The sequence below is a fragment of the Bos indicus genome, chromosome 26 (genome assembly GCF_029378745.1).
Source record: "Bos indicus isolate NIAB-ARS_2022 breed Sahiwal x Tharparkar chromosome 26, NIAB-ARS_B.indTharparkar_mat_pri_1.0, whole genome shotgun sequence".
NCBI lineage: Eukaryota > Metazoa > Chordata > Mammalia > Artiodactyla > Bovidae > Bos > Bos indicus.
The window spans coordinates 18,749,041-18,775,717 of NC_091785.1; the positions used below are offsets into that span (position 1 = coordinate 18,749,041).

The 26,677-nt window shown below is 50.1% G+C and overlaps 2 protein-coding genes across 6 annotated transcripts; one reads left to right on the forward strand and one right to left on the reverse strand.

The window, feature by feature from the left end:
- Positions 1–618: 618 nt before the first annotated feature.
- On the reverse strand, positions 619–8,862 carry AVPI1 (arginine vasopressin induced 1). Of its 5 annotated transcripts, none has more exons than XM_019952826.2 (3): positions 8,714–8,862; positions 2,131–2,528; positions 619–1,181 (listed from the first exon to the last, which is right to left on the reverse strand). In XM_019952826.2, the coding sequence occupies exons 2-3, from the start codon at positions 2,415–2,417 to the stop codon at positions 1,034–1,036; spliced, it is 435 nt and encodes a 144-aa protein (XP_019808385.1). In that variant the 5' UTR covers positions 2,418–2,528; positions 8,714–8,862; the 3' UTR covers positions 619–1,033. The 5 variants fall into 5 exon arrangements, with proteins under 5 accessions (XP_019808385.1, XP_019808389.1, XP_019808384.1 ...); XM_019952830.2 differs by having other exon boundaries at positions 2,131–2,425; positions 8,714–8,857; XM_019952825.2 differs by having other exon boundaries at positions 2,131–2,576; positions 8,714–8,857.
- Positions 8,863–21,608: 12,746 nt separating this feature from the next.
- On the forward strand, positions 21,609–26,068 carry MARVELD1 (MARVEL domain containing 1). Its single transcript, XM_019953042.2, has 2 exons — positions 21,609–23,924; positions 25,500–26,068. The coding sequence occupies exon 1, from the start codon at positions 21,790–21,792 to the stop codon at positions 22,309–22,311; it is 522 nt and encodes a 173-aa protein (XP_019808601.2). The 5' UTR covers positions 21,609–21,789; the 3' UTR covers positions 22,312–23,924; positions 25,500–26,068.
- Positions 26,069–26,677: the final 609 nt, after the last annotated feature.

Here is a 26,677-nt window from a genome sequence, read left to right on the forward strand (position 1 = left end):
TTTTACAGTTTTTGCAATGTCTGCTTTCTAAAAGCTGAAATAATTCTAAATTCCAAAATCATCTTTCCCCAAGGGGTTGGGATAAGGAATGTGGACTGGCTTTTCTTCTTGGCCACAAGAGGGCAGCCCTGCATCCCTGTCCACCTGAAGCGATTTGAACCCTGGTTCCTCTAAGTGAGGATAATCAAGCAGATAGGAGGGGCGAGAGGGAAGCTAAATGCTAATGGCTTCTTTTGAGCCAAAGCCAGAATAGCAGTCAGAAATCCTCACCTCAGGGGTTTTCAGGAAACTTCAGTAATGCAAAAGGCATGGTTTGTGCAGCTGCGGAGCCGCCTCAGACTGGTTTGCCCACAGGGGTGAAGAGGGCAGTTGAGGAGCAAGTACCCACTGCATTGACTGCACTCATCCCACCCTGGGCCCGTTGCCCACTACGCAGCTCTGACTGTAATAGGAGCTGGTGGAGGGGCCAAAGACCCTTCTCCTCTCCTTGGACCAGGAGGCCAGCTCTGTTTTCTCCTTCCTGGGAACTGCCCTCTCCTTGCAGTGGGCCCGAGCCTCACCCCCGGCTCCAGAGTGTCCATTTCCAGATCTTCCCCTTGCGTGACAGACTCACATAGCTCTCGGTGCACATGGTTTATTTTGCCACATGAACTACGTTTTTCCTGTGCTGGCCTGAGGGGCAGGGGTGTGGGACGAGCTGCTGGACCGTGGGCCACAGTTGTAGCAGGAGTAGTGGGATGCTGCGTCAGAGTGCCTGTCACTCGACTCCCAGGAAAACTATCCTGCAGCCCAGGCATAGTGTTAAACTGAGAAGGGCTGAGGCAGAAACGGGCACTGCTTTTCCTCAGTCTGGTGAGGAACGGGTCCGCTGTGACAGCTCAGTGGAAGCCTCCGGGCCTGTTCTGGCCCGCGCAGGCCAGTGGCAGCAGTGAGGCTGTTGTGAGGCTGTCTCTTCTTTGCCTTCCCCAGCCCTTTGGCAAAAGTCTCTGTGAATCCTGGGGAGGATACAGCCGGCCCCGGCCCCTTCCCCGGCTCAGTGTCTGATCTGATGGAGGTAGCTTGTGGGTCCTGGCTTCCTCCAGTTCCGGCGGATCCGGGCGCTGGCCCTCCTAGAGTTCACATGCTGCTCACTGGAAGCCGTCTCCGTGGCTCTGCTCTGCGGAGCGCAGGGCTCTGCAGTTCTGCAGGGAACAGTCATGTTAAGCCAACATCAGTAGGAAGGAAAGAACAGGGACTGAAGAGATTTTGGTCCTAATGAACTATTAAAGCACACTGTTCAGAGCCAAATGAGACCAGGGCTCTGGTCTCATCTCTGCCCCTAGAGAGCTGCATGACAAGGCATAGCTTTCAGACTGCTTTTCTGTAAGGGGAGTTGGACTAGATCAGGGGGTGTGACACTCTTGTGTTTCTCCACTCTCCTCATCCTGTCCTGTACAAGACCAGAAGGCAAGTAGCCTTCTTAAGATGATTCCGGCAGGGATTACTGATCAACTGAAATTCATAGGAGCAACAAAGCTGCTCTGCTGCCCTGGCCCTGATGACCTCTGAAGGCCTGTTCAGATCTCGTGTTCTGACTGTGGGCACAGAGCATAACCCAGAGTGACTGCTTAGGCCACCTAGATGGTTCAGCTTGGTCTCTTGGGGGCTTGCTGTTCCTGAGTGGGCAGCGACCTAAGCAAAGAGGCGAAGGATTGGGGGAAATTTCAGGTGAAGTTTCTCAACTGTTTTTAACCCTTGATGCCTCTATGGCACTCCCCTATGCTATTTTCTCAGTAGTCCCACAGCTCAGATGATCACCCAGCTTATTTTTGAATGTTACCTGTTCAACAACAGGTAAATAGGATTTTTTTTTTCCCCGTCCAAACCATAGTCCCTTCCTCGCTCCTGGTTCAGAACCTCTGTGAAATGAGGTGGCACTGAGTGGACCCAGGCACCCCTTCCCATGGGAGTTCACAGGGTCATAGGTGACCCCAGCAGTAACAGTCTCTTAAGTGCCAACCACACGGTAGGCACTGTGTAGACCTGGCAACAACCCCAATGGCAGGTACTTCACAGGGAGGCCAGGTGAGTGGCTTCAGGCCACACCAGCCGGGAAATGGAGGAACGGGCCTGTCGTGCTCCATGGCCTACCTGAGCCTGCTGCAGTGGTGTACCGAGGGGCCTAGGGGCTTCTGCCGAGGGGGCCTCTTCCTGCGCAGCCTCTTCAAGGCCTCGGCCACACGATGGTCCCCTGCACACTCCCAGACGATCTGTGCCCGTTCCTCAGCCAGCTGGTCCCCGCTGCGCTGAAACAGGCCCTGGATCTGCAGCAGCTCAGCGTCCTGGAAGATGTTGGCTGCGGCCTGCTTGCGGCCCCGGACCTCCGGGGGGGCCCGCCAGGGGGGTGGCTCGCTGACCACAGATGCAGGGGTGCCCATCCTGGGTGCTGAGGAAGGAGCAGGGAGGGATGTCAGCAGCTCAGTGGGCCCTTCCCAAGCCTGGGGGTCTTGACCAACACAAGGGCTTCTGGTGTTTCTGTTCTCCAGTAGCTGAAATAGAGTAAGTCTTGACTTGAAATCACTGATTTCCCGGGGCACCTTGGGGAGATAATAACGATAGTCAGACTTTACAGTGTTTACAAGCCTGACCTAGGTATTAAGGGTCACAGACGGTAAGGATTGTGCATCTCCACTTTAGAGATGAAGATGCACACCTCAGATGTTAAATGACTTTCTCATGGACACAAAGCCATGTGTAAGTGCATAGCCAGAAGCAGAGGCCAAGTCTCTCTGGCTCCAGAGTCCACGCAGAGCCCAGGCCCGAGTGATAACACCCATAGCAGCTGAAATGTTTTAAGCACTCAGGTTGCAGGTACCCCCATAACAGCTGTACTCACATAACATTGTTGAATCATGAATGAGCACAACTGTCCTAGGAGGTAGATACTTTTTAACCTCCTCATGTCACAGATGAGGAAACTGAAGAACAATACTCTGATGCTGAGACCCAAGCTCTGTGGCACAGAGGCAAGTGAGGGGCTGTGGCCTTGGGCTCCACAGGCAGGAATCCGGCTTCCGGCCGCCTCTACCACTTACTGGCTAGGTGATCCTCCTCGCCTCCACTGCTTCCTGTGTAAACTTAATCAGCCATACAAGTACCTACTTCTTAGAGTCGTTGTGAGGACTGAGTGAAGACACAAAGCATTAAGACCATGCAAGATGTCCCACCAGTCTGCTTTTCCATCTGTAACACAGAAGAGCATCCTGTCTTCTATTTTCAAGCTCCTGGAGGGGAGGGGGGATGAGCCAAGTCCATATAATTTAAACAGGATGAAATAGACCAATCAGATCTAACCACAGTCCAAAGAACCACAGAGAGAAAGGTAGGGGCAGAAGAAAGGGCTACGGGATTGAAGTATCCTCTCAGTGCAAGAGGCTGAAATCTATGATAAGTTCAATAAAAGTTAGGCTCGGGCCAGTGCCACACCCCACCCCCATATGCAAGAAATGAAAACAGAATTATCTCAGTTCTACGTAGTTTTTGGTGAATGGTAAAGGGATAAGAGGCTTACCCACCTTATCCTTGTCTTCACTACAGCCTGAAATGGCTATGGGATTGGAAAATAGACTGGAGACCAGAAGACCAAAGACTTGGCATTATACAGAACTCCCGGGCTTCCCAGTTAGCTCAGATGGTAAAGAATCTGCCCTCAATGTGGGAGACCAGGGTTCAATCCCTGGGTCAGGAAGATCCCCTGGAGAAGGTAACGGCAACCCACTCCAGTATTCTTGCCTGGAGAATTCCATGGACAGAGGAGCCTGGCAGGCTACAGTCCATGGGTTGCAAAGAGTAGGACACGACTGAGCAGCTAACACACCCAAGCTCTTCTTGGCTGTGACCTTAGGCAAGTTATTCAATCTCTCTGGGCCTGCTTGCTCAACTAGAAAATGGGGCTAATAACACTTCTCAGGATTATTGTAAGGATTAAATGGGTCTAGTGTGTATCAGGTCCCCAGTGGGAGCTAAAGAAATACAAACGCCCCTCTTCTTGGCCTTCAGGACTTTTTCACTTACAGCAGGGGTGTAATGTGGACCCTCCTTTTCCTCTGAACAGTCTGGCCTGAGCCAGCTGAAGGCCTTGCCTGTGCTCCCTTCTCCCTGCACAGTCCTGAGCCTAATGAGGAAGGCCTGGTTGCTAAGTCAGATCCCACTATGCAGCTAATTACAGAGAGATCTGTCAGCCAGCAGCCAGCTTAAAAAAGAAAGAAATCAAATTTGAAATAAATTTAAATAAAAAATGTACATACTCAACTGTAAAAAGTACAAAGGATCAGAATCATATAAATAACAGCATTACCAGCTTCCTATCCTCAACCTACCCACCTGCAGACGTAACCCTGACTCTCACCTGCCTTTGATGCTCTTGAGAATTTGAGCCGTCTCTCCCTCCCATTCAGACTCCTCAGATATGACTGTTCCCCACCTGCCCTTGCCCTGGCCTTCCCTCCTCCTCACCTCAGTAGCCACCCTCCTTCTAATAATTTCTACACTCACCCTGTTTCTATCATAACCTGCTCTCTCTTTTGAAAAGATTTAGTAGCTAAAATAAACCTGCAGAAGACTTACAGATAAATTAATTTTTAAAAAATTGTGCTTTTTATCTGGAAAATGGGGATTTTAAAATCTGCCTCTCTGTAGGCACAATTATGGGAATCCAGTTAAGACCTAATATGTGTGGTAATTAAACCTCCAGAGCTGGATGATATCCTGTGACCAGAAAACAACAGTCACCAAGTCACACTTCCAGGCTGATAAAGAGAAGTAAAAGCTAACTACTATGGGGTGTTTGTCTTGCCAGGTGGCACTAGTGGTAAAGAAACCGCCTGCCAGTGCAGGAGACATAAGAGACGCTGGTTCGATCCTTGGGTCTGGGAGATCCCCTGGAGGAGGGCATGGAAACCCACGCCAGTATTCTTGCCTGGAGAATCCCATGGACAGAGGAGCCTGGTGGGCTACAAGTCCAAAGGGTGGCAAAGAGTCAGACACGACTGAAGCGACTAAACACGCACGCCGGGGGTGTTTATTCTGAATCAGCAACATGCATGATACCATTTCATCCTCAAAACCATTGTTAGGAATCAGGCACTGTTAACCTCATTGCCATTCATAGGGGACTAAAGAGGAGCTGAAATACATAGCCCTGAGCCCGAGCTCACCCTATCCTCAGGTGAGCCCTAGTCTAAGTGACTGCAGCCGGAGCTTTTGAATCACCAAGTTGCCCTCACAGCCTGGCAGCTCAAAGCACATTTCTTCCCATTATATCTGTGAAGACTTTCACTATTCTTTTCAATTCATGTAGGGGAAAACTCGCCAGTAGAAAGGGAAGAAGGATGAATGTCCCACACCCCAGGTAAGAGTCAGGGCATGGAATTTGTTTTAATCTTCACTAGCGCCAAAGCTGTTTACAGGGTGACAGGCCGCCCCCAGCCTTGAAGCCGTGAACCCATGGCACTCTGACGGGGAAGAGCCCCAGCCTCCACAGAAGGAACCAGGAGCTGCTACGCGGCCCAGTGCACAGAGCTCTGGCTTGAGTCAGAGGACTAGCTTCGAGCCCTAGTGCTGCCTGCCACTCACTGGCTAAGACACCTCAGGCACTTCACATGGCCTCTGTGGGCCCTTCCTCTTACAGTTGAAAGGAAGGGTTTATTCTTATAGTCTCCGGGGCGTGTGCTGGTGTTGAGAGTCAATGATTCCATGACAAGGCTGGGTCCACACAGAAGTGGAGATGAGTTAGCTTCTCTGCCAGGGCCCAGGAGCTACATGTGTGGACACGTCTGTATAGTTAGGTGCCAGAGGACTCCCCTTTTCTGCCCTCCTTAGTCTTCCTTAGAGGCCAGACACTGTTGGGCTGCTGTGGGGTTAGGGTCTGGTAGAAGAAAGAACTCACTGCTCGAAAGCATTCTAGTGACCCAGACTGGCTGTGGCCAAGCCCAGAGTAGACTCCTAGGCTGGTCGGGGTGGTGGGAGAAGAGCTGATAGTCCTGCTCTGGGACTCAGGCAGTCTCACCCGCCCTTCAGAGAGATGGGTCATAGGATCAAATAGCAGCAGCTGTCTTAGGGAGGAAATGGCTCAGAGCCTGACTTTCCAGATGGTCCAGCCACCCACCTCTACCAGGGCTGCAAGGCCCTGCCTCCAGCAGTCAGTTACAGAGTTACAAACAAACCAACAAGGAACCATGTGGGCAAGTCTGAGCCCCCAAGCCTCAACCATATCCTCGTGAACCTCGGGGAGGCCTTGGCAACTCCAGATTTTGAGGTCCCTCACTCCCGGCTTGGCCTCCCACCTTGGAATTCAGACAGCAGAGTGAGGCTGGGAATAAAAATCAGTGGATTCCAAGTAGGATTAGATGGTAAACTTTGAGAAAGCTGAATCAGAAGATTCAGGAGAAAATTTACTATCAGGAGAAAATTTCCTGTCTCATTCAATGTGTTACTTTCCCACTGATTTCCTGGACAAGACCTGAATCCAGGGAAGTCAGTGTGTACTTGAACAATGGCCCTTGTTTAAACTGGGAAATGAAACCATGGGGCTATTAAAAGATTATAAATGGATCTTTCATTTCAGAGCTGGCATAAAAGATAGGCATGGATCTGTGAGCTAATGAGTAAAGACTAATTGCAAAATCCTTCAATTTGATCTAAACTAGCTTAAAAATGAACTCCCAAAGTAAATATCAAATGTTGAAATTGAAGTTCAACTTGTTTTGCAACAGGCAATAAAGGAACTGCTAAGCTCTGACAAAGAAATATATTTAAAAGTGACTCACCATGCACTGAATTTGCAGTACACAAATATGGTGTCCAACCGAGCGTTTTTTGTAATTATGAAGCTCAGTTCAGAGAGCTTTTCACACTGTGGTCTCGGGGACGTGCAGGGAGCTATGGCAGGCACAACACACTCATGTGACCTGGGCGGCAACTGAGCCCTCACTCACTCAGCTCACCCCCTTCAGATAGCACTGGTGATGATGATAATCTGTAACCAGAGGCCAAGGGCCTCTTAGGAAAAGAAAAAAAAACCTGGAGGCTCTGGCCCAAGGCCCATATCAACATTTGTGGCCTTGGCCTGTTTCCCTGCCCACTGGACAGCAGCCAAAATCTGTGGCTCCTTCAAGCAGGAGGCTCAGTCCAAATGGCTATGTGGGTCCTGCCTCCCACAGGGCCTAGCTCAGGCAGTAGAGAACTAGACACAGGTTGGTCTACAATTCTGTGTCCCAGAAGGTAGAGAAAGGAAATGGACCCTTTTCCCAGGTCAATTCTCAGATATGACCTGAAAACAAACTCCTGCTAGATCTAGGAATAACTCTTTTGTAGAGTCCAAGAACCCTGAATTCTGGTTCTGCCATTGATAACTGAATACATTGGCAGGTCTTGGTTTTCCCCTGCCTCAATTTGCTCTTCATCAAAATGGTGAGAATAGATAACCCTTAGGGGATAGGAAGATTAACACTTTAGTATGCCAAGGATCTATCCCAGCACATTACATCATGAATGAATGATGGAAGGGAGTTGTTATTGCTGTTGTTTAGTTGCTAAGTCGTGTACAACTCTTTTGTGACCCCATGGACTGTAGTCCGCCAGGCTTGTCTGTCCATGGGATTTCCCAGGAAAGAATAGTGGAGTGGGTTGCCATTTCCTTCTCCAGGGGATCTCCCTAACCCAGGGACCGAACCTGTGTCTCCTGCATTGGCAGGCAGATTCTTTTACCACTGACCTACCAGGGAAGCTGACGGGAGGGAGACAGGCTATTTAGCCTCCAGGGATTACAGAATCTCTGCCATTTTCATTCTCACTACTGTCATGAAACTCCCTCAGAAAGGGCCTTCACTCTTGGGAGAAGAGAGTAAAGGGAGATAGGTTCATCTGTGGACTTTTAAATCATACCTGCAGTAGAGGCTCCCTGTCAAGCTTGCTCCCTGTCAAATGCAGAACAGCACTTCCTGAGAAGTAGTATCTTTAATCCTCACAACACCCCTATGAGGAGGCACTATCCTTGTTACACCCATTTTACAGACGAGAAATCTGAGCTCAGAAAGGTTTGGTAACTTCCCAAAGTCACACAGATGGGTAGGTGATGAGACTGGGATGGGAACCCTAGTCTGATCCCAGCGCCCACTCTCAACCACTGCTATTTTTGTTCCTGCCAGATGGCTGAGGAAGTCTTCATGGGGAGGAAGGACCCAGGAGGCTTTGAAATCTGCTATCTGCTTCTCCAGGGTTTGGAAGGTGCAGGGATCAAAGGCAGGTCTCCCAATACTGTGTGTCTGTGCCCTCAGCACTCCATGGTCCCGTGGGGAGTTAGAGTGATTACTCACCACGCAGGAGCGCAGAGCCAATAGACCTCAAATCGGGATAGGGCCAGCTAAGATGCGCCCACTCCAACCCCTTTCAACGTTTTCGAAAGGGCGAGCGCAGCTCTGAGCTTCCTGCCGTGATGGTGCTCACAAGGTCCAGACGGCGTTCATCAACAGGACAAGACCTTGGGAGGGGGTATCCTGGCCGAGGTCACACGACGACATCACCAGAACGGGTCTGCCCCTAAGTCTTAGACGCGGCCGCTTCGCATGACGGGCCCTAACTGGACCTGGGAGTTCGGGTCTCAGCGACACCTCTGCTCTGACAGCCCTCCCACCCGCCTCCACCGCAGCAAAAGCTTGGCTGCCGACCTACGTACCTGGCTTCCCGAGGAGGGCCACCTCGGTCGCAGCCGCGGCTCCCCGGAGAAAGCGCTCCCCAGCCCCGGAACAGCCAATCCTCAGCCGAGCCTAGGTGAGAGCTCCCGGCGAGCCTTCCAAAATCGAACGCGGAGACACGGTGAGCCAATCGGCGGCCGTAAAGAGGCGAGGGGCGTGTCCCGGCTCCGCCCCCTTCTCTCCACTGGCCTGGAAATCAGAGTGCGAAAGGGCCCCAGGTCCAATTAGCGGCGGAGCAGCAGCGAGGGGCGTGCCCTCCCAGCCCTTTCCCTCCGCCCACTGCCACCCTCGCACTGCGCCCGGAGGTGCCCCTTTCATTGACGTCAGTCCTCCAGGAGAGCGCGGTTTTGCTGGCTCCGGAGTGGGGGCGGGGCCGCATTCCTGCCCCGGGGTGCGGCGACGGCTGGCCCTGCCGGGTACACGTGACGGATGCCCCCCTGCTCTGGACCCGAGGCCTGTGCGCGCGGCGCCGTGTTCCTTGCTGCTGCGTGTGGCCCTCTGCAAACAGACTTGCAGCTCTTTGAACTCTACTCCACTTGTCTTCTGGCTCCAGCTTTGAGGGAGGAGAAGGGACAGTTAGTGCGGTAGTCAGACCTTTGGTTTCAAAGCCAGAATGTCGTGGGTTCTAATCTTGAAATCGGGGAATTTACAGTTTAGCAAAATATTGAAAAACTAAAAACATTTAATTGTTTATTACAGTTGTGATAAACATTAGGAAGGAACCTAAGCTCCCTTGGGGAGGTCCTAGAGACAGAGTAATATTTTTCTGTGAAGGAGGTGTTGAGATTGAACAGATGAAGAGGCCTGGATCTGGGAACAGAGGAGGGCACATGCTAAATAAGGCTAAGGTCAGGAGGTAACTTGATTGAGAAAGTCTTGAATGGAGGCCTGGATTAAGAAAGTCTTGAATGGAGGCCTGGAGTCAGCGAGAGAGAGAGGTGGGGAATAGCACTGTATGTGTTTATTTAATAGACACTTTATAGCAGTTACAATGTACCAGTAATGCCAGTCAGACTTTACAAATATTAACGCATTTCATCCTCATGACAAATTTGTGTTTATAGAAATTCACTTTGACTACAGCTTGAAACTTGGGTTGGAAGGGCAGGAGTGGATGTAGGATGTCCAGTACGCCCTTGATCAGTACTTGTTTGCTTCATTGGAAGACAAGTTATTTGTGCACTGGTTTAAAAATGGTCACAAAGGGAGCCTGGGAGTAGGCAGCTGGGTCTCCCTGACTTCTTTTCCACTTCAGAGCTGACCTTTGTAGTCATTTGAGTTCTCTTCTGTAAGAGTTGCAAGGTGGGAAGAATAAGAGCCAGCACATGGGACTGTGGGTCCCCTTTGGCTAGGTGGAGGGTATATTTGGGAGCTGTTCTTCCTCATCCCGTGGTCTCCAATTCTTGTGTCCTGCACAAAAACATTGGCAATTGCTTTGTTGTAGTTTAAAAGGGTTTTAACAGTGGTTTCTCTGTTGTTCCTGAAGCCCTGTGGAAATATTGAAAAGAACAAAGAAATCAGCAATGTTCATCTTCAATACAAAGTATTGCAAAACCTTTCAGTCAACTGCTTGGCTAAGGAGGGTACCATGCAGACATTTAAACAAGAGGCTGGGCTTCTGAACCAGGAGCTCCTTCTACCCCATTCTCAGCAATAGGAAGGCCAAACTCTTGGCATATTTGTGTTTGAAGAACTCTGATGCCATGAGCTCTGATGAGCATACCAGGATAGGAATTAGGAGCTTGTGGTTTCTGGGTCAGATGTGACTAAGGCTGGGTGGAGAATATCTGGTGTCTCCAAACATCTTTGCAGGCATGTGACCATTGTGTGCTTACCATACAATGGAACAGTTTCCATTATTGCAGCTTTATGATTCAGTATTTCTGATGAGAAGATGAGGCGCTTCCATAATCGTGTGGGCATGCAAGAGTGGGGCATTTGGGATCCACAGAATGCCTCTGGAATCCACTCCCCAACAGGGCTCTGTTTAAAGAGGGAAAGAAGGACTACTACTCTGGGGAATGGAGTCTTGGGTAATTCAGACCAACATCTGGTTTTACCAGGGATCAAATTAAACTGAGACAATCTTAATTGGGTAGAATCTCCTTGGTAGAAATATTTGAGGGGCACCAAGAAACGCCATAATTGAGATAAATATTTTAATGCAATATCTTTAAAAATTAATGCAAAATATCTATGATGAATAAAATATCAACATTTGATGGCAACCCACACCAGTACTTTTGCCTGGAGAATCCCATGGACAGAGGAGCCTGGTGGGCCACAGTCCATGTGGTCACAAAGAGTCGGACACGACTGAAGCTACTTAGCACAGCACAACCTAAAGACAGGTTGTTGCTTGTTTTATGACCCTGCCTCATTTTTCATCGAGAACAGTCATTTCCAATCAGCCCATGGTTCCCAGGCAGGTCACCACTGTGTCCCCTGCCAATTGGATTTATGAGTGTTGACAATAGTGTAGGAATAGATTGGCAACATGGAGATTTATATACGCTTGTGTTTTTTAATCATAGAGCTTTAATCCACTTTTTTCATTTGGTTCAAAATATGGAAAGATGTTTTGACAATTGTATCTAGGGATGCATGTTTTTCCTTTAGCCCTGAGCTCCAGTACGGCTCAGCAAGGTGCTCATTTTTAGGGGAATAGAGCCTAGGAAAGGGATTCTAGCTGCTCAACCTTAGGCAAATGACTTAACCTCTCTGCTTCTCTATTTTCTCATCTATAAAGTGGAAATCATTATATTACCACCTCTGAGCATTGCTGTAAGGATGAGGTGAGTGCTATAGGCACAGTGCTTAATATAAACCTTGCTACAGATACTAGAACAATATTCAGTGTCTACCCTCTCTATCCTGCAGGAATTGTTCCAGCAGCTGTACAGTCACAAATGGTCCCCCAGTGGGGTTGAGGCTTATTCCCATGGGTTTGTTGTTGCTGAATGTTCTGTTCTGGGGAGAGCAGAGAGAATTTCCACACTCAGCTGACAAGCAACAGTGACTCTTGAGTCAACTCCATTTTTATTGATAAATAATCTGGTCGTTTTAAACTTTTTAAAAAATGCCCTTCTGCTTAGGGCATTACACGAAGCAACTTATTACAACTTTCTTCTCTGAACTAACAGTCTGAAGAGACTGAAAATAACAGTCCTATAGGCAAATGGTGCATTATAGAAACATCTTTTTAAAAATACACCACTCATGTTAATCTAACATTCAAGGTCAATATTGTATTAGTCTGCTTGGGAGGCAAAAACAAAATACCACAGTGTCTGGGTGACTTAACAACAAAAGTTTATTTTCTCACAATTCTGGAGGCTGAGAAGTCCAGGATCAAGGTTCTGACTGACTCAGTTTCTGGTGAGATCTCTCTTCCTGACATGCAGACAGTGCCTGCTCACTGTGCCCTCACGTGGTGGTGAGAAAGAGAAAGATGCCTCTCTGATGTTTCTTCTTGCTGCTGCTAAGTCGCTTCGGTCGTGTCTGACTCTGTGCGACCCCAGAGACGGCAGCCCACCAGGCTCCCCCGTCCCTGGGATTCTCCAGGCAAGAACACTGGAGTGGGTTGCCATTTCCTTCTCCAATGCATGAAAGAGAAAAGTGAAAGTGAAGTCGCTCAATTGTGTCCAACTTTTCTCGACCCCATGGACTACAGCCCACCAGGCTCCTCCGTCCATGGATTTTCCAGGCAAGAGTACTGGAGTGGGGTGCCATTGCCTTCTCCGGATGTTTCTTCTTATAAGGACACTAATCTTATCAGATCAGACTCTGCTCTTATGGATGTTCCCAGGTAACCTTAATGAATTCATTACTCTAAACACAGTCACAGGTTAGAGCTTCAGCATATGAATTTGGGACACAAGTCAGTCCATCAGTTCGTCGCTCAGTTGTGTCCAGCTCTTTGTGACCCCATGGACTGCAGCACATCAGGCCTCCCTGTCCATTACCAGCATCCAGAGCTTGCTCAAACTCATGTCATCCAGGACTTCCCTGGTGGTTCAGTGGCTGAGACTTCACACTCCCATGTAGGGGGCCCAGGTTCAATCCCTGATCAGGGAACTAGATCCCGCATGCCACAACTAAAGACCAAAGATCCTATGTGCCACAATTAAGACAGCCACATAAAGAAATAATAATAAATAAATAAAAATATAGATAAGTAGATACAGAATAAATACAGCTGTAAATGTGTTTATATGTGTACATGTATGCATGTGTATATGTGTACACATATATAACCATGAACATACACAAACATACACATTTCCCATCTGTCTGCTGAAAGGGCCTAGAAGCAATGACACTCGAAGAGGAATAAGCACACTTAGCACCAGTTATTGATTTCTCAATATCATTCTCCACAAAGGGTTCCTTGGATAAATGATTAATTCTACTTCTGGGATTGAGAGAGTTCAAGATGACCCTATACCATCTTGTGCAAGAAAATAAGGAAGTATTCACAGAATAATGGGGATGTGTCAAAAGGACTAGGAGTCAGATTGTAAGGGCTCCCATTAGCCAAACAGGGAACATCAGGATAAAATAAAATAGGACAGTAACAGATTATAACCCAATGAGCAAAAATAAGATTATATGTTTATAGTAATATAACTATTAAATAAGTAAACAGAGGAGAAGAGAAAGCTTATAGTAGGATGCCAGCTAATAAATGTAGAGGGAGCAGTGCAGTTGGGAAATCACTAATGCTTTCTAAAACAGCCATGTGGCCAATTACAAAAACAAGGACTATAGTAGTTTTGCGTATTTTCCCTCTTATATACATGGTATCTTTGTATATACTGACATTTTTTCTTCCTCTTTATGTTTTAATTTTACAAGTAAGTTGTTGGGAGTTAAGGTTACAATTTAGTCCTTATGTAACACTATATTTTCCAAATTATTACAAAATCTGAGAAGTATTTAGATTGGTTTTGGAGAGAGATGAGAATTGCTCATTTGTAAGAAAGATAGCTGTAATTCATTAGGTGGACATATGGAACTGTTTTATCATTGTATGGAACTCCAGATGTAGACAGAAGGTTGCATATGGAAGTTGAGTCCCTAAATACATACGTAACTGCCTATGTATTGCGCCACTTACCTCTGCGATAAGTGAGTCCATTAGATAGTTCTCCTTTTCCGGCTGCTGCAGTGCTCAGCTTTGCCGGTAGAGGGAGCCGGCAAGACCTCCAGGAGGAAGGCCTCTCCTTGGTTGTGGAGCGCTTTTCACAACCGGCTCCTTCAGGTTGAGTCTTCTCCAGCGCCGCCCAGGTGGAGCACCTGTGGACTCTTCAGGGCCAGGTCCCGCTCAGGGGCTCCTGCCGCGTGGGGGGCTTCTTATCACTTGTATCCCACAGCACATGGCAGCCAGCAGTGCACAGTGGCCAGCAGCTTCCCTTGGCCCCCAGTTGAGAGGCTCTGCAGTGAGTTTTGAAGTGCAGCAGCTCCTTGTGAAGAACTTCCCCCAGTACCACAGATGGCAGATTTCCAGCAGGTTCTGCCAGGATGCGTTGGTTTGCATATTAAAGAGGTACTCACAGACAAGATGCCTGCTATCTCTAGGAATTAGCTAACTCTGGGTGGTGTGCGTGAAGTGGGCAATCCCTCCCTAGGTTTGCAAGGTCCCAAATGTCAAAACATCACAGAAACAAAACAATACAGCAAATAATAAAACATGATAGACACACAGGAATTCAGAGTCCAGTGAGAGTGGCACTGTTAGGACTTCATCTGGAAGTATTGAATGCAATGGTTGACCAGATAGCTGAGGGTTGGAAGTCTTCCTTCTTTCCTGATGGCTCAGGGCTACCTGAGTTTTGGTGAGCAAGGAAGAAACTGCCTTGTTTTTGTTGACATAAATTTTTGGTGGTTTAGTGGTTTAGTCTCTCAGTCATGTCTGACTCTTGTGACCCCATGGACTGTAGCCCACCAGGCTCCTCTGTCCATGGGATTTCCCAGGCAAGAATAGTGGAGTGGGTTGCCATTTCCTTCTCCAGGGGATCTTCCTGACCCAGGAATTGAAACTGGGTCTCCTGCATTGCAGGCAGTTTCTTTACTGACTAAGCTACAAGAGATTTGTCATAAATTAGAAGACCCTGAGGGTTGGACACGACTGAGAGACTTCACTTTCACTTTTCACTTTCATGCATTGAAGAAGGAAATGGCAACCCACTCCAGTTTACAGTGGAGAATCCCAGGGACGGGGGAGCCTGGTGGGCTGCCGTCTATGGGGTCGCACAGAGTTGGACATGACTGAAGCGACTTAGCAGCAGACTTAGCAGCAGAAGACCCTGATGTTGAGAAAGATTGAAGGCAGGAGGAGAAGGGGACGGCAGAGGATGAGATGATTGGATGGCATCACCAACTCAATGGACATGAGTTTGAGTAAACTCCAGGAGTTGGTGATGGACAGGGAAGCCTGGCATGCTGCAGTCCATGGGGTCGCAGAGTGGGACAGGACTGAGCGACTGAACTGAAGAAGTCACAATGTCATTTCTGCCATTCCCTTGTGTGTGCTAAGTTGCCTCAGTCATGTTTGACTCCCTGCGACCCCATGGACTGTAGTCTGCCAGCCTCCTCTGTCCATGGAGATTCTCCAGGCAAGAATACTGGAGTGGGTGGCCATTCCCTCCTCCAGGGGATCTTCCCAAACCCACGTCTCTTGCATCTCCCACAACCTCGAGAGACAGGTCAAGGTTATCTCCATTTGACAACTGAGGAAAATGACAGACTAAGCTAGGAACCAAATTTAGATTTCCTGGCCACTAGAAATGCTACAGCTATCTTAAAGTCCCTGAATCTACCTTAACTGTGAACTTTCCCCAGTCTTACGGAAGACTCTTTATAAGACATGACCCACTCAAACCACACAGCCAAAAAAAAAAAAAAAAAAAGCAAATCTGGTTTCTCCTCCACTACTGTTTGGGTTGCCAGCCTCCCATTACCACTGGGGCCTCTTAAGGTTATGGTGAATCATGGAGACTTCCCCTGATGCTGGTTCTTTCAAAGCTGCATGATATTCGATAAGTCACATTACCTCCCTGGACCTCCATTTCCTCATTTTCAAGCAGAAGTAGCTTAACAGCCCCTGCCTCACAGGGTTGTTAGGGGAAGCACTGAGACAAGTGGTGCGTGGCTGCCAGATAGTGCTCTGCAGCTGTTGATTCCTGTTGGGCCATTTCCAATTTTATCCAAGACTAAAGGGCAGTGGTGGGATTGACTTGGGCCATCCTGGCTCAGGGGTCCATCCTCACAGGTGAGGCCTCTCCTTTCCCCCAGAAACAGGGTTCCCTGGGGTCTGCACATTGCATCACAGATCCCAGAGGAGGGGGCAGCCCCTCAAGGGTGTGGTCTCAGGGCCACCCACCTTGGCAGCCCACAGTCACTTAGCCCTGGGGAAGCAGCCTTTTGAGCCAGTGTCCTGGGTGGCTTCACACAAAGACCAGCCTCAGGGGGTACATCTGGTTCCAGGTCTGGTCCTGGCCAGCCTCCCCTGGGGAGGAAGGCTGAGCTTTGCCAAACGCCTTCACTGCTGGCCCAGGCCTAGTCCATGGCCCCTTGCTTCTGCTCAAAGATACCTCACGTCTCCTGCAAAGGCCTAGGCACTCCTTGAAAGCTAGATTAACAGCTTCGAGAACCTCCAGAATCCCACCCAGCTCCATTCAAAGGAGACCCCCCTACCCATCACCCCATGGCCCTTGTTCCTGCAGGCTGGTGGGAGCCATGTGGAGAACAAGCCTAGAGACCCACAGGTGAGAATGTGGGTTCTGGCCTGGCTCACAGAGCTCCAGTAGAGCCCCCTGTCCTGCAGCTGTAGGGGACTTCCTGTTTAGGTACCACCCCAGTGGTGCAACAGGCTGGATTGTGAATCAGGAGACCTAAGTTCTAAATTTGGTACTCATTTCATCAACCAATTGTGTGACCTAAGGCAAGTCACTCACTCTCTCTGAGTCTCAATTACCCCCTCCAAAAAATGAGAAGCCTGGAGCAAATATTCTTTAAGGTCTCTTCCAGCTCAGGCATGCTCTTATAGCATAATGCCAGTACACAGTACATGTTCAGGAAATGTTTATCTAGTAATTTAACTAGATTTAAGGCAGGATTCTCTAGGTGCCTGCACCCATGTACTTTCTTACTATGCTTTTTGCCTCTGCTGTTAGCTGATTTGGGTCAAGTGCCAGCTTAGGGCTTGGGACACAATAGGTGTGAGTTGAGTCTATATATACGGTATGTTTACAGTCGCCCAGAGACTGAAGACAAAACAGAATCTGACTGTGAGCAGCAAGAGCTAGTCCTAGGATGTCAGGGTGGGCTCTGTGGTCCTTCTTGTTACAGGTCGCCTCATTGCATCGGGGCTCAGAGCAACTGTCAAGTGTCACTGCTTGTTCCCTAAACAATCTGGCCTTACTTTGGCTCACAGTGCTCCTTCTGCCTGGAACACCTGTCAGGACTTATATACCCAATTTATAAGCTAATAAGCTAATCTGCTGTTGTTTCATATATACCGGCAGAAGACACAGGATTCCTGGGTCAGAGACAAAGGATTGACCGCTGTTGGCATAGCAAGCAACATTCGCACGGTTGTCACACATCTTTCTCTGGTTTTCAAGTTTCACGGGGGCACCACGGAGGGGCCCAGGTGGATGTTACACATGCAACAGGTTTGTATCATAGCTGAGGAGCACTGAGCTGGGAAAACCCACCACTGTCCCCTCCTACCTCACCACTTTTATCATAAGCAATAAGCAAGTCTGCTCTGTGTCTGGGAGAAAATGTTCCTTCATCCCTCGAAATTCCTGACTGCAAACACAGCACTGAGAAATGATGGGGGAAAGAGCAGTCATGGCCTTGCATTCTCAGCATACATGCCTGGTGATAACACTCAAAGAGGCTCAGGACCTGCCTGATGGGGAACTGCCTCGTCCAAGACACCTACCCTCCACCTCTGCTTGTCAAAATCCCATCCATCCTCAAATGACACTTTGTTTTTGAATCTTTCTCCAGCCCTCCCACCACCAACACTTTCCCTTTTGTATTTTCCTTATAATTCTCGTCTACGTCTCTTTGTTGTGTCCACAACTGTCCCCCTCCTACCAACAGAGTGCAAACACTTGGAGGGCAGGCCTTGGTCCTCTTCATTCCTGTATTCCACACCCAGCTCGTTTGCATCCATTGGGTGCTTAGACTGTATTTGTTGTGTTGGAGGTATCTAGATCTTTGGGCATGGTTATGCTTCTGCAAAGTCTGATGGACTGCCTTTTGGAATATTTTCAACATTCCAGAGGCTAAAAATACCTCCTCAAAGCTGTCAAAGATGTTTCCTTGTAAGGAGTAGGATTTGCCTCGTGAAGCCCAAAGTTTATGTCCACCAGGTGGCGCCCCACCCCCAACTCTCCAGATGCCTTTTTTAGAGGGAAGGGATTCTCTTGTCTGCCTCTAAATGTTTGTTGGCTTAGGTCCCCCACTTACAGAGATAGTTTTGTAGCGTAATTCCCTGTCACTGGTCCAGCACAAAGATTCAGCGTTCAGCTGCGCATTCTAGTCCCAGCCCCACTCAAGACTGGCACCCTGAAGACACTGAAGGATGTCTCTCCAAGGGTTGCTCAGGGATGTTGAGGGAAAAGACCCGAAATCGGGGCTAGAAGACCTAGGTTTGAGTCCCCACACTGAGTAGCTGTGTTTCTTTGGGTAAGTCCTGTAACCTTTCTGGGTCCCTGTGAGAGTAGCTGAGAATTAAATATGAGAAACTATATAAAAGCACACTGAATGTGGACCTGGGGTCAGCCACACCTGGGCTGCTGTTTAAACCTTCACCCATTAGTTCTGTGACCGTGGTCCTCTTCCTTATCCCTCTAAGCTTTGGTTGCCCCATCAGTGAATCAGAGTTAACACCAGTTATTTTACTTATTTTATAAAGTATGTTTATTTGGCTGCATTGGGTCTTAGATGTGGCACGTGGGGTCTTCGATCTTTGTTGCAGCAGGTAGGAGCTGTGGTTGAGGCACGCTAACTCTTAGTTGAGATGTGAAGGATCTAATTCTCTGACCGGGAATTGAACCTGGGCCCCCTTCATTGGGTGCTAGGAGTTTTAGCTCCTGGACCCCCAGGGAGGTCCCAATACCAGTTATTTAAAGAGTTGGTATACGGGACTTCCCTGGTGGTCCAGCGGCTAAGACTTCACGCTGCCAGTGCAGGGGGCCTGGGTTCAATCCCTGGTCAAGGAACTAGATCCCACATGACACCACTAAGACCCAGTACAGTCAAATAAAATAAATAAATAAAATTAAAAAAATAAAAATAAAGAGTTGGTATAAGGATTAGATAGCACAATAAATATGATGTAATTTATTACTAAGCACAGTAATGCTTAGCGTATAGTAAGCATTCAATTCATAACAATCACATATATATTATGTATCTCTAACCCCTCAAATAGTGCCAAGCATTACTAAGTGCTAACACCCATCTGCTGAATAAAAGGATTTCACAGATGAGGAAACTGAGGCACAAAGAGGTTAAATCACACACATACACACACACAAACCACCTCCCAGCACTAGGGAGTGGTGAGGCAGTGAGAAGTAGCCCGGCAGTCTGCCTCTCAGGCTTGCACCGAGGGTCTATACCACGCTATCTTACAAAAATGTGAGTGGTATACACACCATTTTTTAATTTAAAATTTACATTTGGAGTTTTCTCAGGTACCTGTAGGTGGGGCTGAGTTGGCAGTGGGAGGCATTAGCTCCCTGAAAACCATGTAGCTTTTCCCTCAAGGGGAGCCAGGGACCAGCAATCTCATCCCATGACTGAGATGAGGGACAAGCTCTGCAGGGTAGATAAGCTGGACGTCTTATCCAGGCACACTCCCCAGGACAACAGGTGTCTTCTCACTTCCACTGCCGTGTCTGCAGCCACCCAGTCATCCACTCCATGGATATTTACTGAATCTCCTATGTGCCAGGCACCCGCAAAGATGGATAAGATGGAGCTGACTTAGAACTATGCTGAGGGACCCTCCAATGAGGTGCCTAGAAGAGCCAACAAACCAAAGGAAAAACATTTAAACTGGGCATTGAAGGTTAAATAGGAGTTTGTCAGCCAAACGGGGTCTGGGATTGAAGCGCTGCTGCTTAGTCGCTCATCCATGTCCCACTCTTCGCGACTCCATGAACTGCAGCCCATCAGGCTCCTCTGTCCATGGGGATTCTCCAGGCAAGAATACTAGAGTGGGTTGCCATGCCCTCCTCCAGGGGATCTTCCCAACCCAGGTCTCCTGCATTGCGGGTGGATTCTTTACCATCTGAGCCACCAGGGAAGCCTAAGAATACTGGCATGAGTAGCCTGTCCCTTCTCCAGGGGATTTTCCTGACCCAGGAATTGAACTGGGGCCTCCTGCATTGCACATGGACTCTTTACCAGCTGAGCTACCAAGGAAGCCTGGGATTGAAGAGCCTATTCCGGAACCTTAAGAGGTTTGATGCGGTTGGCATACTGAATGTGAGCATGGGTAAGAAAAGGAAGAGGGAAACCAGGAAATTGGGAGTCCGTTGGGGCCAGATGAAACATGTGAAACATGTCCATAGAAGAGATAGAACCCTATATCCTGTGGTCAGCAGGAAGCAGTGTATATACACAACCAGGTCTGTATTTTAGAAAGATGCCACAGTGCATGAAGGTTAGTTCATAAGAGGAGGGAAGAAAGACCAGCAATAATTACCAGCTTCGTAGTCTTAACCCCTCTAGGCTTCCTTTTTCTCCTCAGCAAGATGAGAAAAATAATGGTATGTATCTTATGTGCATGAGTGCTAAGTTGCTTCAGTCGTGTCTGACTCTTTGTGACCCTATGGACTGTAACCCACCAGGCTCCTCTGTCCTTGGGATTCTCCAGGGAAGCATACTGGAGTGGGATGCCATGCCCTCTTCCAAAGGATCTTCCTGACCTAGGGATGGAACCCATGTCTCTTATGTCTCCTGAATTGGAAAGTGGGTTCTTTACCACCAGCGCCACCTGGGAAACCCCTGTATGTATCTTTGGGGGCTGTCAAATGAGACTTCATAAATGAGAATTTCTGCAAAGCACCGTAATAGCAATAATGTAAAGCATTGTTGGGCTTTGCTATCTCTTAGAGCTGGGTTTGTGTCTTGGTCGTGCTGGGAAGTCTACTTTTAGTACACTTGATGGCAAAGAAGGCTGGAAAAGAGATTGGACTAACTCGGACTTTGCTTTGTGCAGTGGGAAGCAAAGTGGAGGCCTGGAGTGGGTGATGGTCCCTTTCAATGACAGAAGGACTCAGATGGCTGAGTCCAAGTCTGAGCCCAGCTTTAGAAAGAATAAGTTTGAGGTGAGCACTAGCAGGGTATGATACTCCGATGTCCAGGTGAGAATAGGTGGCAGCTTAAGCCCAGCACTGCTCTGCTCCCTCGCCAAGGAAGGGCCGGGAGGCCCCAGCGGGCTGCCGGACAGGAGAGAGGAGAAAGAAAAGGGCCCAGCCTAAGGTTGGGAGTGGGGGCGGGGTTGGGGGGTTGGGGGTGGACGCTCCAGCTCCAGAAGACAGCTCTCTGCTCCGAGGCTGGACCGGAGCCAGGGAGGCAGAGAGGCAGGGCGGGCAGATGTGGTATAAACTTTTCCCAGTCGGACGGAAAGGAAGACTTGCGTCCTGCTGGGGCTGCGGGTGCGCTCCGCCCTGCCCCGAGGAGAAAGGAATCCGAGTTGGGAGTTGGGCGACTGGTGGACGAGGCCCAAAAAGAGGGAAGGCAGGAAGCCGGGAGGAGCGCGTGGGGGTGGAGACGAAGTGGGGGAAGAGAGAGGGCGGGCAGGAGGGGTGGAGAGAGAGTAAGGGAGAAAGAGAGGGCTGCGGGGAGGAGAGCGGGGAGGAAGGGAGGGGAGAAGGGGAGAGGAAGAGAGGAGGACTCGGAGAGGAGCGAGGAGGCCGCAGCGAGCTCAGGGGCACGTCCGCCGGGCCATCCCCGCGAGCCAGACGCCGCCATTCCGCTGCTCGGGGCCCCGCCGCCGCCGCCGCCGCCGCCGCGCCCGGGGGCCATGCTCCCGCCGCCCCCGCGCCAGCCACCGCCCCAGGCGCGCGCGGCCCGAGGCGCGGTGAGCCTGCAGCGGGCCTTTCTGCGCGGCCCGCTGGGCGTGCTGCGGCTTCTGCAGCTGCTGGCGGGCGCCGCCTTCTGGATCACCATCGCCACCAGCCGGTACCAAGGCCCCGTGCACTTCGCGCTCTTCGTGTCCGTGCTCTTCTGGCTGCTGACCCTGGCCCTCTACTTCCTCACGCTGCTGGGCAAGCAGGAGCTGGTGCCGGTGCTGGGCTCGCGCTGGCTGGTGGTCAACGTGGCGCACGACCTGCTGGCGGCCGCGCTCTACGGCGCAGCGATGGGCATCATGATCGGGCAGACGCAGAGTCACAGCTACTGCAACCTCAAGGATTACCAGATGTCCTGCGCCTACCACGCTTTCCTGGCGGCAGCGGTCTGCGGCGGTCTCTGCCTCGGCCTCTACCTGCTCTCGGCGCTCTACGGAGGCTGCCGCCACTGCCAAGGCGAACGGGAGGTGGCGTGAGGCCGCCGCGCCGCGGGGCTGGGCACCCGTCCTTCCAGCTGCCGCCGCCCCGCTCTCGGGCGCCCCGGCACCCTCCCTTCGCCCCGCGTTCCCGTCGCCTCCCGTACCCCAGAGCCCCGATCGCAGTTCCCGCCCCCAAGGCATCGCCGCGGCCCAGAGCCGGGACAGCTGCGCGGTCTCCTGGGACCCCATGGGCTACATCCGAGGGGGCGGACACACACTCGCAGATGGGCCGCCCTGAGGCGAAGCCTCGCGGTTCCTCTTCCCCTTCCCGGCCGCGAGCAAGACGTGGACAGGCGCCGCGTAGATCCGGGCGAGGCTCCCAAAGTGGAATCTGTATACTGGCGGCGCCGCTGCCCCCTCCCTTCCGCCCCGCTTTGGGCAGAGCGCCCCCTTGCCCCGGCCCTCCTTACAGCCCCGAGTGCTGAAAAAAGCAGGCACGCCGCCGCGGGCGGAGCCGGGGACCGGCCTCCGCTGGTCTCAACTTGAGCGACGGGTGTGGTTTTAGTCTGGGATTGCGCGGGTACTCTGCGCAGCCCTTTGGGGCCGTCCCTCGGTGCTTTGATGTCTTGCGTTGGGGCCCATCTGCAACGGTGAAGATGGATAGGAAGTGCCCGTGGATTGTGACCTTTTCCTCTGCCTGTTCCGCCTTTGTCGTCGGGGTTCAAGGAGGTCTGGCCGTACCGCCCACTTGATTTCCTGGCCTCACCTTCCCAGCCTTCTTCTCACCGGCTTCTGTTCCATCCCCACCTCCCTATATCTTTTTGCGTTAGGGATCCCACGTCACCGTCAAGGAATGTTAGGCGAGCCCCACCCTTTTTTGCAGATGGACACTAAGATAATGCCCTTGGGAACAGCCAGAAAAAGATTAGAACCCCATCTTCCCACCCCAAATCAAGAGTTGTCTAGCAGTGTTTAAAGTCTTGGATGCTTCCGGGAATCCCGGCTCTGGAGCTAGTTACTGGATGGTTTCAAGGCCAGGGGGGGTTGTCAAAGGTGCTTTCTCCCTTTTTTGAAGATTCACAATGCTCATTAGCATATCAAAGGCTCTGAGAAGTCCTGCACTGAAAGAGGCCCCTGAGTAATGGAATTTACAGTGTTAAGTGCCTCTGGACTGGGATCAGTTTCTCCCACCTTATATTCCAAGTAGTCCTTACTCTCATTTATCAGCAAGGGGCCCAGCCCATTGGCTGTGGTCTGTTTGTAGAGGTGGGGCACTCCCTCTCTTCCCAGGGAATTTCTATAGCAGAGAGAACCCGAGACTCCCTGTGTAAAAAGATAAGATAGCCACCCCTGCCAGGCCAACGGTAGCCTGGGGGACAGTGGATTTGAACATTCCTTTACTAAGGGAAACGCTACCCACTCCAGTATTCTGGCCTGGAGAATTCCATAGTCTGTGGGGTCACAAAGAGGTGGACACTACTGAGTGACTTTCACTTTACGTTTTTTTGGGGAAATGAAGCCAAGTTTATCCAGATGGTTTCCCGGTTTCCCAGTCAAAAGAAATATCACCCCTAAGAGATGCTGACATTGACCATAAGCAACTGGCAGCAGTGGGTCACACCAAACAGAGAACACTCTGGATCTGGGATGAACAGCTGGCCAGCTGTAAGGTAAGATGCTTCTTGGCTTTCTGGAGAGATCATAGACCTTTGAATAAAAAAGCTCAGAGACCCCTCCTTTTCTAAAAGCTAAAGGGTTTTCATTCAGAGAGCAAGTTGAAGGGATGTCAGTAATAACCACAATGTCCAGAGTTGTGACAATTCAACTTTTTTGCCAAGTCCTCAGAAGTCTGCTCTTTGGAAAAGTTTTGACCCTCTCTGGATTAGAAACTAGAATAGAGGAGGTCAGAATATGTTTTTGTGAGCATGTTTGTAAAGCTTAGTGGAGATGTCTTAGGTTTCTCTGTGATGAGATCTAAGTGAGGGTGTGGAGTGCTTTTGTAAGTTTTACAGAGTCACCACTTTGCATCTTTCCAGCCCTACTGTGTGCCTGGCACTACTCAAAGGACTGTGTATTTATTTCATTCTCTCACTAAGCCTCTTGAGCTGCGTTCTATTCTTATTTCCATATTCTATATGAGGAATATGAGTCTCAGAGAGGTTAAGTAACTTACCTAGAGTCTCCCAGCTGGTGAGTGGTGAAGCTCAGATTTGAAACCTGGCAGCCTGACCTTTCCAGAACCAGGCTGTACTGTATTTCAATAGGGTGTCAATGCATGTTAGATACCATTAACATGGTTATCTTGATTTTTGATTTACTTATTTTTAAAATTTTTGACCAACCCACGTGGCTTGCAGGGTCTTTGTTCCTTGAACAGGGGTCGAACCTGTGCTGTGCCCTTGGCAGTGAAAGCGCTGCGTCCTAGCCATGGACTGCCAGGGAATTCCCCATGGTTATCTTGAGAAAAAAAGTTTTTGTAATTGTGGTAAAATATTTCTAACATGCAATTGATCGTTGAAACCATCTTTGAAGCGAACAGTTCAATGGCGTTAAATACATCCACATTGTTGTACGACCATCAGCACCACCCATCTCCAGAACTTTTTCATCTTGCAAAACTAAAACTCTATAACCCATTACAATTGTGGTTGTTCGTGTGATTGTTGCCGTTGTTTTCTGTCCTCTGGGAAATCCTGAGCCCTTCAGCGTCTCAGGCTGGAGTCCTGCTGCCAGGCCTGCCGTGCTGTCCGCACCCCCACCCCCACCCCACCCCCGCCTGTTTCCTCAGATCCCACCGCTGGTGCCAGCCAGGGCGGGGGGTGGGTGGGGGGGGGGTGGGCTCTGCTGGAGTGCTGGGGGTGTCTGGAAGCCCAGCGACTTTGTTTCTTCTGTTGCAAGTTTCCATGTTGCTGAGGCCATGGAGACTCCCAGAGCAGGTCATGCCGGTGTCTCCTAGGGCCCACTTCCCTGGGCCAGCAGAAGGTTTCAGTGTCTTCACTGGCCATGGAGGGATGAGGGAAGGGGGAACAGTCTTTGCTCAGCAGCTCCCTTTCCTGGGGTATGACGTATTCAGTGGAACAGCCAAGATGGTGAAGGTTCATTTTGCCTTGACATAGAGAAATCCCCCTTCTGCTTGTGTCTGTGACTTGGCACAAGCTTCCAGACACCTGGAACTGAGCCATGCACCCCTGAACCCTAAACAATGGCTTTTAAGCTCCAGCACATGCTGCTTTTCTCTATTTTAGATCATCACAGCTCATCTGCAGCTCAGATCCGGCCCGCTGAGGACCTCTTCTTAGCCTCAAGCCCATGGTGCTCTGTCTGTGATCAGATGACCTTACTCAGGAGCAGACGTCTCCCTGGCCTTCATGGTACCTTATCCAGCCACACGTGCCTGAAACATTCCAGAGCTCACCGGCTCTGCTAGCTGTGCCTTCCTGCTTGGCCTCCCACTGCTTCTCCAAGATGTGGGAAGGACCTGAAGACGGCTCCACACCATCTTCTGCTCCCTTCCAGGACCCGGGCCGTGGGCAAGGCCATCTGAAGTTGGTCTGGAACTTTGAGTTCTGGAGGCAGCCTCCTTGGCCTCCCTCTCTGGACTCCAGGACTCTATCCAACCTGAGATTGCTGTGGGCTGTCCCCAGCCCAAAAGTCTGGGACCACTTGCAGGCCCAGGAGAGGATTTCTCTGGTGTTCTGCGAAGGCCAAAAGAGAGGGTGGGTGAGGAAGGGTAGGGAGTGGGGACCGAAGTGCCTCATTCAGTAGTTTAGTGATGATGACGGACACGCTTTTCTGAATAAACTGGTTTATCTGATCTGAGTGTATGTGTCTTCTCTCCTGCCCACTCTGTGCCAGGTCCCCCAGCCTCCTTCCATCATCACATTTTGCCACACTTGTCTGCCTCCTTTCTGCTTTCCTGGCTTCCCCTTCTTTCTGGGAGGGAAAGAAAAATGAGGTCATAGGTTTCCAGTTAAGGCAGGACACAGGAATCAGAGGAATAAAACTATGTCTGTCCCTGATTGAGGCTGGAGGGAATTCCAGAAGCTCCTGCCCTGGCTCTCAATGGGCCCTCTGTTTGGGGAGCTCCACTGCCTGATGCACTGGCACAGAATGACTATGGTGACAGAGCCAGAGGACCCTGTTCTGGTGCAAACCCATCATTTTACAGAAGGGGGAAATGAACTCCAGGTGGAGTGGAACCTTGCCTAGCATTACAGAGCTGACTGGGGCCACAGTGGGGTCTCTTAGAGCCCAGGCTCTGGGTGTTTCCTGCAGGTCACTGTGCCTGGTCTGGTGTTGCCTCCTGGACACACCCAATCTGGTCCCTAGTCTCTGCCTTCCAGCCACAGCCTGCCGACTGAGGTGCCCTGGAAAGGGCTGGAGGGTAGTTAACAGACTTCCTTGTTGGCACCTTCCTCCTGTG